The following is a 15,561-nucleotide window of genomic DNA, read 5'->3' as shown; positions in this document are numbered from 1 at the left end:
CAGGTCGCTCTAATGAACTGCAGCGGCCAATCAGGTCGCTCCAATTAACTGCAGCGGCCAATCAGGTCGCTCCAATGAACTGCAGCGGCCAATCAGGTCGCTCCAATGAACTGCAGTGGCCAATCAGGTCCCTCCAATTAACTGCAGTGACCAATGAGGCATCTAGGTTTTTATATCTCTGTTGTAGAGCAGTGGTTCCCAAAGTGGGGTCCGGAGACTCATAGGGGTCCTTGAGTGAGTTCCAGGGTGTCCCCACCTAAATGATATTGTTGATGATGATAGAGTTAAATTAACAAACTGATACAGCATAGAAACAGATTTTACAATATAAATTGGGGTCCCAGAGATAGAGATGCCATTAACCCATTCTGAACGGGAACCCATTTTGGTGTTAGCATCACGTTGTGCTTTAGCTATTTAAAAATAGCAGATCTACAAGCTCATATCGCGCCGCCGAGTGGCGCGATACGAGCTTGTAGGTCTGCTATTTTTTTTGAAAAATTGAAGAACGACTGACATTTTTAGAATCTGATCTCAGGTCAGAATGGGTTAATCAGACCAGTGTGTGTCCAGTGGAAACCTCGTATGAATCTGATCTCAGGTCAGAATGGGTTAAATGGGCCCAGGCCGTAGCGTAACGGTCTGGGCACCGGACTGGTGATCCAGTCGCGGTGTGCCGCGGGTTCAACTCCCGAACCCGACACGGCCTTTACCGCATGTCATCCCCCCATCTCTCTCCCGTTTCCTGTCAGCCTACTATCTGTCCCTTAAAAAATCAATAAAAGGCGTAAGCCGCAAAAAAATATCTTAAAAAAAAAAAAAAAAAGGGTTAAATGGGGGTAGGGCGTAGACCATAGAGCTATAAAGGATAGAGACCGAACTGGAGCGCAAGCCTCGCCCCGCAAGCTATTCATTTCAGTGGAAGTTGCTCAGTGGCGTTTTGAAGCACCCGGAAGACTGCCGGAAGTATAATTATAACTCAGTGGCTCGAGCGAGCCGAAGTTTAGCCTAGCCTAGCCCCGGACCTCAATTACGCACGTGATGTCATGAACGTCCGTCCGTCCACCTCCATTAAAACTCATTCATCGCCACCAGGGGGCGCCAACAGGCTCAGACCGCCATTATATATCTATTTTTGTTTTGCCCATGTTAAAAAGTCATTAAACACGTCGTTGGCAGTCCAGTTAAATAAGTCCTTGGAAGTCATTGAGTGTGCTGCAATTCCACATTTCACCAGCAGGTAATGGCATCTTCAACGTTGGATAGCTTTACTGTGGGCTTGGCGTAGACTAATGCATGTCACACTGGGGGTGATTGAAATGAAAATGGTTGAGGATCACTGCTGGAACCGTAGTAAATATCTTCTGTTATGCGGGCCCCTGGCTTCTTTTCAAATGGGGGTCCGCAGGCTAATACATTTAGGGGTCCTTGACATGAAAAACTTTGGGAACCACTGTTGTAGAGTACATCGCACACAATAAGGATGTTTATGATAGGTCTGTTATTTAGCAGACTAAAAATGTTAGTCAAAAAAATCACACCCGTGTGAAGTGAGGGGCCCTATCATACATCATCTCATTCCGGACATTGGGAATTTGCGTCCTCACCTTCATCTTCAATGTGTTTAGTGTTGTACACAAACACTCACAAATGTCCATTCATTATCAATGGCATCTAATGTTTGTGTTAAGACAAAGTTTGTTTATATGCACACTAAAAGCTGGACATAGTCCTCGAAAACTATGCTATGATGACTAAAACTAAGATTAAATATATTGACAATTTTGTCACCAAATAAAAATGTGGCTATAATGTTAGGGAGGGACTAGTGGAGAAGTAGCCTGGGGTCTGTCCACCTTAGCCTCGGCCCCAGACTTACTTATCTGCGAAAAGAAAAGCCTGGTCACAACGTAAGGCAGAGAAGCTATCGGCGGATGTATCCTCCGGAACATCCGTCAGATGTATTTCCCCCGGATACGATATTTTCCCGACCAATCATAACACTTGTTTCATTCACGGAGAATGTAAACTCAATGTAAACATGCTTTGTAAAGCATCAACGTCATTTCCTTGGGCGATACTTCTGTGTGTGTGTGTGTACCGGTGTGCGTGTGTGCGTCAATTTAACAAAGGTGCAGACGATCAGAAATCAGCGGAGAGTGATCGACGTTTGCGCTACTCTATGCCGATGCCGAATTGAAGTGGACTCTTTTCTTTCCTCCCTGGAGATAAAAACGTCTGGGTTTCCGAGGCTAGTGGAGAAGAGATCCAGTAGAACTAAAAGACTAAATTATTCTAAAGTTTGGTTGCATGCTTAAAATAGCAGGTCTACAAGCTCACAACGTTGTAAAAATCGGGCATTATTACGCTAAAACTAGATCAACACTAAAACGAAAAAGAAAACTATGACTAAACTAAGTCAGAATTTGCTGCAAAATCAACACTGTAGCCGATTGGCAAGCGGGAACACCTTTTGGTGTTTTAAGCATTACGTTATACTTTAGCTGTTGAAAAACAGCAGAACTACAAGCTCACAAGCTACAAGCTTGTAGATCTGCCATTCCTTGACATGAAAAGGGTTAAGCACACTGACATAGAAAAATAGTTTTTTCAGAAAAGTGTTGGGATTCAGAAGCCTTTTTTGTAGAATCGTCCTCAGGTCTAAATGCACCCGTGCATGGAATGGAGCGACGTAACAATATTGGGAGATTCTTCAAAGGTTAGTGAAAAACGCCAGCAGTCAAAGGGGGTTAAAGATTAATTAATTTGGCAGTCTATTAACGTATTGGGCCGCCCTAACATTTGGCTATTTAAACTTTTTAGTCCGTATACACGTTTTAGGCCCATGCGAGCCTAAAACGTTCTAAGCATCAGCATCATCATGATAGAAGGCACTGCTCACTTCACACAATTTTTTAATGTTGTTTTGCAATATGCCTCATTTTATTTATTCATTTATTAAAATTTTAGTTTTCTAGGTCTAGTTTTTTATTATTTTGTTACGTTTTGGGTAATAAACACTGCTCGATGCTTTTCTCTTCACATGTTACAGTTAAACTTTTTTTTTTAAACTTAAGGTCCATCAAATAATTAACAGGTCATTATAATTATGTGTTTATTAGTCCCTTTGACAAATTGTTAAAAAAGAGGAATAACAAATCCACCAAATAATAGGCATGTATGATTTCTGTACACAAATAAAGTGCAGATGGGGTTCCCAAAGGGATGGAATCGGTACTCGGCGGTTTGACAATGGGGGGGGTGACATTCTCCTTCGGACGTCACAAAGCACTGCGCTCCGTTCTGATCAGATCCAGAATCAACTGAATGGTCTTCTCGTCTTCCAGTCGCATCTGTGGATTCTCCAGCTTCCTCTCGAGGAGCAAGTTCATCAGCTTACGGAGGTGCTTGAAGAGCACGCCGACGCGCACCGGAGCCCGGAAGTACGCCCAGCCGTCCAGGGCGACGAGGCTCTCGCGGTGGTGGACGTCGATCTCCCCTCCGAACAGCAGCATGGGCACGGCCGCCGGTATCAGCGTGGTGTCGCGCAGGTAGATCCTGCCGTGCCTGACCTTCTCCTGGTAAAGGAGCCAGCCGTGCGTCTGCAGGTGGCGATTGACGGATGACGGGTGGACCTGGGCTTTGCCCTGGGGCGTCTCGGCCACGCACGCCACCTTCTCCAGGACGTCGACCACCGAGGAGGGGCTGCAGAGGAGACGGGCCACGCCACCATCATACAGCCCTGCCGTCAGTGCCGCCCGAAGGACGGCGATCTGCTCCTTTCGGAGCGCAGTGTCCCGAGGCTCAGCAGCGGCGGCGCGGTTCAGGGACCAGAAACCGGCCTGCTGCATCATCCTCATCAACTCTCGCTTGGCCTCCTCTATCGCGACGAGGGCCGTGCGATTGAGGAAGTTGTTTCTGCAGTAGGACATCTCTGCTCCGTATCCTTCGGCCCGCGACTTCCTCCATCCCACGTACGCGTTGTATACAGTTAGGTGATCAGAGTTGGCCGACGCCAGGGCTTCTTTGGCGAGGTCGGCCTCCTCTTTCCGGTCCATCGGTGTGGAGAACGGAGACTTTTCGGCGATTGCCGCCGCAATGGTCGCCATGGGATCCAGGCAGCCAAGGATGGCGCCGTAGATGAGCATCTTGCCGATCTTGACGTGGACGGGCAGGCCGGCCAGGTGGCGGCCCAGCGGGGTCAGGAGGTGACCCTCCGGGTGACACGCTCCGATCCTCCGCAGCAGGCCGACAGCGTTGCTGACCATCTGCGGCCGCGGCGGGTCCGGGGCGTGGCCCAGGAAGTCCTCCGGGGAGCCGTACTCGCACTTCATGATGTGAAGACATAGCTCCTCCAGCGGGACGCGGAGCATCTCGGGGACGGCGTGCTCCGCGAAGGCTTCAAAACGGTACCTGGGGTACAGTCTGAAGCAGAAGCCGCTCCGGACGCGTCCCGCCCTGCCCTGCCTCTGGAGGGCACTGGCCTTGGAGACGAAGGTCTCCGACAGGGAGCTCATCCGGCCGCTCGCATGGTACTTGTTCTCTTTGGTCTTCCCGGTGTCAACGACGAACGCCACGTCGGGGATTGTCACACCCGTCTCGGCGATGTTGGTCGACAGCACCATCTTCCTGACGCCCGCGGGGGGCACCGCGAAGGCGGCGGCTTGCTCTGCGGAGGAGAGTGCAGAGTGGAGCACCATCACACGGTACCTGTCTCTGTCCCTGAACCTCTTGTCGGTGGACAGCAGGTCGTGGAGCTGCCGGATGTGAGCCAGGCCCGGCAGGAACACCAGAACCGCGCCATCCGTCGAAGCGAACCGAGGAGCCGTGTCCAGGTGGTGGATGAGCTCCAGCAGCAGGTCCATGTTGATCCTGTTGGGGTTCATGTACTGCAGTGCGTGACGGGTTCTGCTGCTGAAGTGCTCCAGGTCTGGACCCAGGTCCCAGCCAGAGCCGGAGTACTCCTTCACTATCGTCTCCTGGTGCAGCGAGGTCTTGCCGGCCCTTTGGGTGACCGAGACGTTGACCTCCTCTTCCTCTTCGACGATCCTCTGGCTGTACTCCGAGTCCTTCTCCAGTGCGTAGCCCGTCTGCTCCACCACGTCCTCCAGGTGGAAAACCTCCACAGGGAACGTCCGGCCGGGGACGGTGACGACGGGACAGCGGTCGAAGTAGCTGGAGAACTTGTGGCAGTCGGCCGTGGCGCTCATCAGCACCAGGCGCAGGTCCGACCTCCTCGCCATCACCACCTCCTTCAGAACGGTCAGCAGGAAGTCCGACTGGACGCTGCGCTCGTGGACCTCGTCCACGAAGACGTGCGTCAGGGAGTCTAGAAGTATGTCGCGTTGAAGCCTCCTGAGCAGGACGCCGGTGGTGCAGTAGAGCAGCCGGGTGGACGCTCCCGAACGCTTCTCCATCCGGATCTGGTACCCGCACAGCGATGACGCGGAGCCGGGCCCGTCGTCGCAACCCAGCTCTCGGCTGACTCTGCAGGCCAGACTCACGGCCGAGATCCTGCGGGGCTGCGTGACGACGATGTTGCACGGCCGCGCCCCGCCGCGCCCCGTCAACAGCTCGTCCAGCAGAAACTGTGGGATCTGCGTGCTCTTCCCGCTGCCGGTCTCGCCGGCTATGACTACCACGCGGTGGCGCTGCAGAGCCTCCAGCACGCACTGCCGGTGTTGGAAGACCGGCAGTTGCTGTCGTTCAGCGAGCAGCTTGTGGGCCAGCGGGGAGTTCTGCAGCTTCAAGAGGAGCGTCCTGGCTGCTTCGACTTTTCCTGCTGATTCTCTCCTACTCCTCTCTTCTGCCTCCTTCCTTAATCTCATATCATCTCCTTCACCGTCCAGACCGGCCAGGTTCTCCCAGGTCTCTTCAGGGTCATCTTCACCAGCATTCCGGATCTGTGGCCCAACAGGTTCGGGGTTCTTGTCGTAGCTCCGGTTCTTCTGCTGTTTGAGCCGCGTCAGTAGCTGGGAGATGAACTGATCTCTGGCTTTGTTAGCGCCAGTGTGGGTCTCTTCCCGTCGCTGCTGCTCCCCGTCTCGCCACTCTAACCATACATCTCTGTAGGTAGGAGGCAGGAGCTGGTGCACCGACTGGCCTTTCACCAGGTGGTAGAGCGCCAGCGTGGCTCCAAGGTGTTGAGCCTGTGCACTGTCCTCAGTTAGAATGGTGGGACATACCTCCAAAATATCATCTGCTTTCTGAACACGCACCTTGCACCTCCAGTATCTTCCGACCCCGACCTTGTGAAAGGCCGGCGGTGGGCTCTTGGGCAGGTTCTTGCGCACCCAGTCTATGAGGAACTGCTTGGGCGACTTTCCCGTCCAGCTGCGAGCCGCGTGGTAAAAATTCCGAACATCCTTCGGTGCGTTCTTTTTAACTTCTTTTTCCGGGGGAGGGGGTTTTGGAGCCTGTTCAAACAGACTTAAGTTGAGTTCCTCTTTCTCCCCGGTGACAGGAAGTGTCTTCCTTTCTTTCGGAGGTGCATCCACTACCTTCAGAGCTGGGTCGAACATGGGGTGAGACTCCAGAGGCTTCAGCTCTTGCCGTATGACGCGTATCCTGTCCTGCGCCATCCTCTGGCCTGCCGCGTCTCGCTTCGCCTTGGCCGTGGCTGCCGTCTCCTTTGTGTCACGCAGGCGCGCTGTCAGCATCCGGTACCTGTCGTTTGGATCAGACCTTTCATCCGGTTCTGGATTGTGTGACGCAGCCTTCATCCCGTCATCATCCTCCTCCTCCTCCAGGAGGTCACCGTCCTCGTCCTGTTCAGCGTACCTCAGTATCCATTCCTTTATGCTCGCAGCCTCGTCCTTCACGGGTGTCCTGGCCGTCTCGTCGGGGGGTTTGTCTAGTGCTTTGTCGAGGATGGGCGGGTCTGCTGGCTCGTGTTGGGTGGGGGTCTGGAGGAGCCGTGGCCTGTCGCGAGGTCGCCTCTTCTCCTCCTCCTCTTCCTGCATCTTCTGGCCGAAGCCTTCTGGAAGCTCGTCGTCCTCGAGGTTGAGGCACAGCCATTCAAGGGCGGAGATGAGGTCTCCCCCGTAGAGGGCGCTGCTCCTCATGGCCTCCTCGATGTGTTCCGTCTTGAAGTGGAACTTCTGCAGCGCCGTGTACAGCTCCACCAGCTTCCTGCTGGTGAGTCGTCCCGAGACGGGCGACCTTTCGCCGTCCTCCCGTCTGAAGTCGTTGATCAGCTTGACAATTTTCTTCTCGAGGTCGGGCTGAATGACGACCTCAAGGATCGATCTGTCGGACAATCCACCGGTGTCGACTTGGGCCGCGTTGCTGAGGCTGTAGATCTTCGGACCTTTACGTTTGGATGTCAGTTGTTTCTTCCCTGCGGGAAGATCTCCCGCCACGCCGTTCCTTGCTGCTGCCGCCAGGGGGAGCACCACAGCCGCGCTGTTCTTCTTTCCACCCATGATGAAGACGATTATACTTTGATGTGTGAGCCTACCGATGTGATGAAAAACATCAATCAATCAATCAATCATTGAATAACTGTCATACTATTAGTTCTGACACTTACGAAATATATGCATGGTTATCTCCTCAATGCCAGTTCCCTCTCTCTAAGTCACAAACAAAAATAAAAATTTTTAATCTCATCTCAGATTCCACAAAAGTGAGTGAGAATATCTATTATTCAACAATGTCATATGAACTTATGAGTCCCACTTGTTGGCTGCCAGGCAGGCAGTGTCTTTCTTTGGATCTGATTGTGGCAGGCACGCATATATGCCCATATATGGACTGGACAATTGTGAGACAACATGCTGTCAATGCAATAACCCAGGCAACAAAGGGCAGGCACTGGTAACACAGTGATGGTTAGAGGTTTAAGCACCTGTCCAGATATGGATTTAACCAACAGCAGCACAATTTACTATATCATGCCCATATCTAGAGATCATCGTGGATGTGTGCCCAGATTATGCCCATATGGAGACCGCGAACATCAGTATAAATCACTGTTGTTAGCCAACGCTTTTTTACCAGTACCCTAATGTCAGTTAAAAAAACCAACACTATTTGGAAGGCTTAAAGTGGCCAATCTACAATATGTCACTATTTATTAAAAGTTATTGAATTGGACATTTCTGAAATACTTTGAATTTCTTATCATTTTATCTTTGAAAATATTTTGAAATAATAACTTAAAACATTGTGGGAGACAAAACATCACGTTTGAACTTAAGTGCCCCTCACTTACGTTCAAACAGGCGTGATGCTGTCATCATACATCATCACAATCTGTGCTCAGGCAAAAGGAGACAGCAGGGACTATCAACATTGGGAAGGTCTGTGTTTATGTGGGGCGCTCCCTGGCGCGGGTCACGTACTGCCACCACAGAGGGGGGAGGTCCCCCTCCTTGCGGGCCGGCGGGAGAGCCTCGGTCCTGGGACCGCCGGCCGGGGTCTCGGCCTCGAGCTGGGCCACCTCTCTGTCCCAGCTCTGCTCCCGCAGCCTCTTCCACTGCTCCCTCTTGGCAAAGTAGTCCGGGTACACGGCCTTCTCCGAGGGGTGCCAGTGGTCCAGCGTCCACTCCGGGACCTTGTAGCACTCATAGCGTTCATAGGACGTCCCTCCGGGGGAGTCGGGGAAGATGTAGGGCTGGGGGTGCTGCTTCTCCCAGAACTCCTCCTCCCCGGCCTTCAGCATCACTGTGGCTTTCACCATGTCCCTCTCGTTCTTGTTCTCGTCGAAGCGAGCCCGCAGCGTGCAGGCGTAGAAGCGGTACTTGTCTCTGAACACGCACCACGATTCCAGATGTCGCAGGGATTTCTTGTACAGCCGCAACACTTTCTGCCGGTGAGTAAGATATGCAGAGGCCATTTAGTTTTTTACTGTCCCCTTGTCAGCTTCTCGCCGAGCAAGAACCTCAATGGAGGCGGCCGGGTGCGGTGTGTGTGAAATGAGGGATTTACCATTTAGAATTGACGGCTATCCCTACCGTGGGATATATATTCATATGAGGGTGCTAGCTGGAATCTTTACGGTTCCTTTTATTTACGATTCTGGCCATGATGTAGATGTCTATATTTGGGCACTGCAGTGGTGGACCTCCAATCGTCCATAATGATCTAAATATGTCATATGAGAGCACAACACGCTAGCCAGTTGAGTACTGTCTAAACAGAAGTACTGAAGGTCGGGGGAAGCAATTCCCAAGAAAATTAAGTTGAGGAATTACAAATATGTAAATGTGACTAGATACATATCCTTATTAGGACCCGGTAAAGGAAGATGACTATTTGGTTCAGATAATTAGAAAAGGAGCTAGATACTAGGGCTGCAACTAACGATTAATTTCATAATCGATTCATCTGCCGATTATTTAAACGATGAATCGATTAATCGGATTATGGCACCTTTTTGCAATTATTTAAAAAAAATAGCTTCAAGTTATTTTAGGCATGTTGTAACTAACAATAAAGACAATAAAAATGAATACTCCTTAAAAATTAATATTTTACCCCCTTTTTTTATCCAATTTGATTTCATTGCCATTCCTACTTGTAATGATACTGTAATCTGTAATGTTGACCGTGTATAGCTGACTGTCTTTCTTTCCATTTCTATCTCTGGGACCCCAATTTCTATTTTTTTATTTCTATTGTAAAATCAATTTTGAGAGTCCATTTGGTTCCATTTTTACACTCTCTGTTACAGACCCTTTAGGGTCCACTTGGTTTACTTCCTAACTATCTATAATGTAGCTGGAACTCCCACTATGAGAACCACTGTCCTACACAGTCTGTGTGGACACGCACGCTCACAGCCACACACACACACACACACACACACACACACACACACACACACACACACACACACACACAGTATGCACACAAGTAGCATGCTAGCTGATAGGGGAAACCGTTCTTATTTAGCAGCCATATTACACGTTCTCTAGGGTCTAGGCTCTAGTATCACATATTGCCAAAGTTAAACAGCACTGAATAAATCATTGTTAAGCAAAAACGTTCACGGAGATTCTGCTTTTGCCTTGTGCCCACTTCAATGCGCTGCTGAGATTACACCAGGTGGAACAAATTTGAGGAGCTAACGATCGTTAGCAAGCTACACTGCTATAGTGCTCGTTGTAGCCAGAATGCAAGCTCACAGATTCAGACATTGGGGAGCATTTTTTGTCATAAGACAAACAAATATGGACAGTGGCCGTGCTCACAAATGGCATGTTTTGGGACCTGTTTGGGGCATTTTGAAACCGGTTGATGAGTTTGCAGATCAGCTGTTTGGAGCGCATCGCAGCCATAGAGCCTACGCTCTCCTTCTCTCTCTGTGTGTGTGTGACTGTGTGTGGGAGACTGAAGTTGGGAGAGAGAGGGGTAGATGCGAAGCGCTCTGGTCACGTTCAAGACAATCTTGTGTTTATACCGACCCGTTGCATATTGTTCGTTCAGCCTAGTGCCGTTACTGAACGGTAAAAAGAAAGCAGCTTTACGTTACATTTTAATGTTGGAAAACACCCGCGATAATAATCGATAAGATAATTCGTTGGCAACGAATTTAATTATCGATTTTTATCGATTTAATCGATTCGTTGTTGCAGCCTTACTAGATACCATTGTATATCCTTATTAGGATCCGGCAAAGGAAGATGACTAGAGAGTCACTCAGTGGGGAGAAAGAACTGGCAAAATGGTAAATGGTAAATGGTGCATTTATATAGCGCCTTTATCCAAGGCGCTTTACATAGATTGTGCATTACATTCACCCATTCATACACCGATTGCGGCGGAAGCCATGCAAGGTACCAACCAGCACATCGGGAGCAATTTGGGGTTCAGTGTCTTGCCCAAGGACACTTCGACATGTAGACAGGAGGAGCCGGGATTCGAACCGCCGACCCATGGATCATTGGACGACCTGCTCTACCTCCTGAGCCACAGTCGCCAACCTCCCACCAGCTACAACGATGGAGTTAAAGGCTAGCGAGGCACTAGCCCCTGGAGCAGACTCAACCTACGCAGTGGAAATGCTTAACTAGATTAAGATCTGGTGTTGGGCGAGCAAAAGCCACTCTCGCAAAATAGGGATTTTCAGATGACATTGTGTGTGACTGTGGCACTGAGCCGCAGACCATGCAGCACCTCCTCACATGCCCCCTGCTGGAACATCCCTGCACAGCATCGGACTTGGCAGAGTTTAATGAAAAGGGACAGCAATGTGTTCAGCTGTGGCTGAACCACATCTAGCGTGTGTTGTAACTGACTGTCTTGTGGACACGATAAGAAGAAGAAGGACCCGGCAAAGGAAGATGACTATATTTGGTTCAGAGAATGTCATATGTCATACCGTGTCATGGATCTATACATGTGGTATATTGTCCACACTTAAATAGCTCAACGCGTGACAAATAAGTACATCCACTGTGATCTTTAGGCTGTATCTGCAATCCGTCCTTACAAAAGGAACCAAACTCCCACAAAGATGGCCGAGCAGATGACATTGCGGGGGACCCTGAAGGGCCACAACGGCTGGGTCACCCAGATCGCCACCACGCCCCAGGACCCCGACATGATCCTGTCGTCGTCCCGCGACAAGACCATCATCAAGTGGAGGCTGACCCGCGACGAGAACAACTACGGCGTCCCAGAGCGGGCCCTCCATGGCCACTCGCACTTCGTGAGCGACGTGGTCATCTCGTCGGACGGCCAGTTTGCCCTGTCGGGCTCCTGGGACTCCACGCTGCGCCTGTGGGACCTGACCACTGGCGCCACCACCCGTCGCTTTGTGGGCCACACCAAGGACGTGATGAGCGTGGCCTTCTCGGCCGACAACCGCCAGATCGTGTCGGGCTCCCGCGACAAGACCATCAAGCTGTGGAACACGCTGGGCGTCTGCAAGTACAGCATCCAGGACGACTGCCACACCGAGTGGGTGTCGTGTGTGCGCTTCTCGCCCAACAGCAACAACCCCATCATCGTCTCCGGCGGCTGGGACCGCACGGTCAAGGTGTGGAACCTGGCCAACTGCAAGCTGAAGACCAACCACATCGGCCACCGGGGCTACCTGAATGCCGTGACCGTCTCGCCCGACGGCTCCCTGTGCGCGTCGGGTGGCAAGGACGGCCATGCCATGCTGTGGGACCTGAACGAGGGAAAGCACCTGTACACGCTGGAGGCCGGCGACATCATCAACGCGCTGTGCTTCAGCCCCAACCGCTACTGGCTGTGCGCCGCCGCCGGCCCCGTCATCAGGATCTGGGACCTGGAGGGCAAGGTGGTGGTGATGGAGCTGAGGCAGGAGGCGGTGGGCGCCTGCAGCAAGGCCGGGCCGCCACACTGCGTCTCCCTGGCCTGGTCGGCCGACGGCCAGACCCTGTTCGCGGGCTACACCGACAACCTGATCAAGGTGTGGCAGGTTACCGTCGGAATGCAATAATACGGATGTGTTTTAAAAGCGGGTCTGTCTGGTTCCTTTTCTGCACACTTACAGAGCGGTCAGGGCCCAATCGGTTACTAACTATCAATTGTATGGCCCCGCTTTGAGAACAACTGGCACAAAAATAGGATAAATTAAAAAGGCTGCACTGAAGTTTGTTTTGAAAAGGCCATGTCAAATACTGTAAAAAGGTTTTTTTTTTTTAATTTTTAATTTTTTTTTTTGTCCCACAATTTTGTAACCCATTTTTCACCCCTGTGTCAATCATCCTGTGATGTGATCCTGGGTTCTACACACCCTCCGCCAACCTAGGGAGAGCAACGGACTTAACTCATGCTTCCTTCATGCTTGAGTGTCCAAGTTGCTCCTTTACACCTGACAGGGGGGAGTTTCCCTGGTTGGACGTAGCGCGTGGAAGGAGCACGTTATTCCAACCAGTTCCTTTCCCCTCCATCAGGCGTCCCGGCTGGCCAGGGGGAGGCAGTTTAGAGACCAGGATTACTGCATGTTTTTGTGATGGTACCTACCCTAGGGGACACGAGGAGAACATGCAAACTCCACACAGAAAGGCCCTTTCGCCAACCCCGCCTTCGGGTATGGGCACTGATGACGCGGAGGAGGAAACACGCCGCCAGCACCCACAGCGCCCCGAGCGGGAATCGAATCCAGGACCTTCTAGCTGTGAGGCGACAGCACTACCAACTGTGCCACCGTGCCCCTTGTAAAAAGGTTTTAAGCCTTGCATTGTGTTGGAAAGCTAGCCCTGAATATTCAAGTAACTAACTATGGACTTTTTCTCGTTTGTATTAAAAAAAAATAAAGTAGAGTATGAAACCACCGCCGCGGCGAGATATTCCAGGGACCCCCATTTGAAGAGATATGCCAGGGACCCCCATTTGAAAAGATATGCCAGGGGCCCCCATTTGAAAAGATATGCCAGGGACCCCCATTTGAAGAGATATGCCAGGGACCCCCATTTGAAGAGATATGCCTGGGACCCCCATTTGAAAAGATATGCCAGGGACCCCCATTTGAAGAGATATGCCAGGGACCCCCATTTGAAGAGATATGCCAGGGACCCCCATTTGAAGAGATATGCCTGGGACCCCCATTTGAAAAGATATGCCAGGGACCCCCATTTGAAGAGATATGCCAGGGACCCCCATTTGAAGAGATATGCCAGGGACCCCCATTTGAAAAGATATGCCAGGGACCCCCATTTGAAGAGATATGCCAGGGACCCCCATTTGAAGAGATATGCCAGGGACCCCCATTTGAAAAGATATGCCAGGGACCCCCCATTTGAAAATATATGCCAGGGACCCCCATTTGAAAAGATATGCCAGGGACCCCCATTTGAAAAGATATGCCATAAGAGAAGGTTTTTACAGCTATAGCAGTGACTCTCAACCCGTTTAATTTCAAGGACCCCCAGTTTGACATGCATTAGTCTATGGAGTATGGACCCCCATTTAATGGCATTTATATCTCTGGGACCCCCAATATTTATATTGTAACATCAATGATAATTTAACTTTAGAGTGTATAAATGGAACCAAATGGACCCTAACCGCTTACTCAAATAAATGTTACTTGTAACAGTATGTATTTCAATGTATTTCAATATTGCAGTATTGATACAGTACAAAATGTGTACAAAACTGCATATTGCTAGAAGCTATTAAGACTCAGTGCATGCAGCTCTGCTCATCATGGGCCGACGCCACCTGGTGGTTGAATAGCCACTCCACATATTAAAATAAACCTGTGGGTGTGGCTGAGAATCTGGGGGTGTGTCTGTGGGTGTGTCTAACATAGGTACCCACCAGTACTGATGGGTGTCATTTTGAGATCGAGAAACAAACGAGTAGGTTCCAACTGTACATCGTCTTGGGTGCTTCAGATCAGCATCAGATTTGGAGAATTCAACCAATGCTCCAAAAAAAGATCTCTGTTGACTGTTTGGTCCATCTCACATGCACACACACATGTAAACCAAGACACTTGTACTGTGATTGATTCTATTCACAACAAATATTTGACTTTACAATAGCCAGAATTACATTATTCAGAACCCGTTATTCAATTCCATTTGAGTGTGACTGTAGCTCTAACCAATTTTGTGCCCCTATATGGAGATCTCTGTATGTATTTCCATTTCCTTTTCATGCCCAAGATGTCATCAGTGCATGTCCATAAATGGGATATGCGGACAACAAAATCTCAATATATGGCTACATGCGTGGCATCAGTCAGATCCGCGACTTTACTTAGCGCCTGGCCGGAAGGTGGAACAAGACTTGTGTCGAAAACAAAATGCTGTGTGCCACTAGAGTCCTGCGAAGATCGGCCCAGAGCGTGATCCTCTCCCCTCGAGCATCCCCCGTTTTCCCGAGTCTCGTCGTGCCGTCTCGGGGTCACGGGCTCGCTCCCGGCGATGACGAGATGTACTACCAGCGCACCACCGTGTCCGTGATGCAGAAGGAGCCGGGCGGGGTCATGATCCGCAGCTACAGTCCCAGAGGATTCAACATCGACGGCAACACGGTGTTCGGGCCCTGCGCGCTGCTGCCCCCCGCTGCCATCCTGCAGTGGAACGTCGGCAGTCATGCGGACGTCACGGCGGAGAGCGTCTCGCTGTTTCACGCGCTGGAGCCGCGGATAGAGATCCTCGTGCTGGGAACGGGAGCTCGGGTCGAACGGATCGATCCTGCCGTCCTGGCGCTTCTGAGGGGTAAAGGCATCGCCGTGGAGGTCCAGGACACGCCGAACGCGTGTGCGACCTTCAATTTTCTGTCAAGTGAGCGGAGAGTAGTAGCCGCTGCTCTGATCCCTCCGCCTGTCAGCACAGCACTGGACAGGATAAAACTAAACTAGAACTGCACTCTGTCGAGTGCATACTTGCTTGTTGCACACTAGTAGTGCACAAGCAGAGCGCGCAAGTACTGTCGACCGCTACAAACTGTCAAATCTCAGCTTCTCTGTGAAGGAACGTTTGAAATGTTGAATTATTAGGTTTAGCTATTTGCTACCTACCTACTTTATGCATGTAAAAAAGTAGTATTATGAAGTATGGTACAAGTTTCTATCTATAAAAGAAATACAGTTTTATCGATTTAGAATTATTCTGGATCCCTTTTTGTTTC

The 15,561-nt window shown here is 50.6% G+C and overlaps 4 protein-coding genes across 4 annotated transcripts; 2 read left to right on the top strand and 2 right to left on the bottom strand.

Annotated features, from left to right (window-relative positions):
- Positions 1-3,281: 3,281 nt before the first annotated feature.
- Positions 3,282-7,424, bottom strand: LOC310859992 (ATP-dependent RNA helicase DHX29-like; the record flags this gene model as incomplete). Its single annotated transcript, XM_083766756.1, has 1 exon — positions 3,282-7,424. One exon carries the CDS (start codon positions 7,422-7,424, stop codon positions 3,282-3,284), a length of 4,143 nt encoding a protein of 1,380 aa, XP_083622882.1.
- Positions 7,425-8,311: 887 nt separating this feature from the next.
- On the bottom strand, positions 8,312-8,839 carry LOC310860510 (NADH dehydrogenase [ubiquinone] 1 beta subcomplex subunit 9-like; the record flags this gene model as incomplete). The annotated part of the gene is made up of 1 exon (XM_083767461.1): positions 8,312-8,839. The coding sequence occupies one exon, from the start codon at positions 8,837-8,839 to the stop codon at positions 8,312-8,314; it is 528 nt and encodes a 175-aa protein (XP_083623587.1).
- Positions 8,840-11,461: 2,622 nt separating this feature from the next.
- Positions 11,462-12,415, top strand: LOC310859991 (small ribosomal subunit protein RACK1-like; the record flags this gene model as incomplete). Its single annotated transcript, XM_083766755.1, has 1 exon — positions 11,462-12,415. The coding sequence occupies one exon, from the start codon at positions 11,462-11,464 to the stop codon at positions 12,413-12,415; it is 954 nt and encodes a 317-aa protein (XP_083622881.1).
- A 2,316-nt stretch (positions 12,416-14,731) lies between these two features.
- Positions 14,732-15,292, top strand: LOC310859990 (NADH dehydrogenase [ubiquinone] 1 alpha subcomplex assembly factor 3-like; the record flags this gene model as incomplete). Its single annotated transcript, XM_083766754.1, has 1 exon — positions 14,732-15,292. The coding sequence occupies one exon, from the start codon at positions 14,732-14,734 to the stop codon at positions 15,290-15,292; it is 561 nt and encodes a 186-aa protein (XP_083622880.1).
- Positions 15,293-15,561: the final 269 nt, after the last annotated feature.

The sequence above is a fragment of the Protomyctophum parallelum genome (genome assembly GCF_964188405.1).
Source record: "Protomyctophum parallelum genome assembly, chromosome: 6".
NCBI classification, from domain to species: Eukaryota; Metazoa; Chordata; class Actinopteri; order Myctophiformes; family Myctophidae; genus Protomyctophum; species Protomyctophum parallelum.
This window is presented reverse-complemented; position numbering and strand designations above follow the sequence as displayed.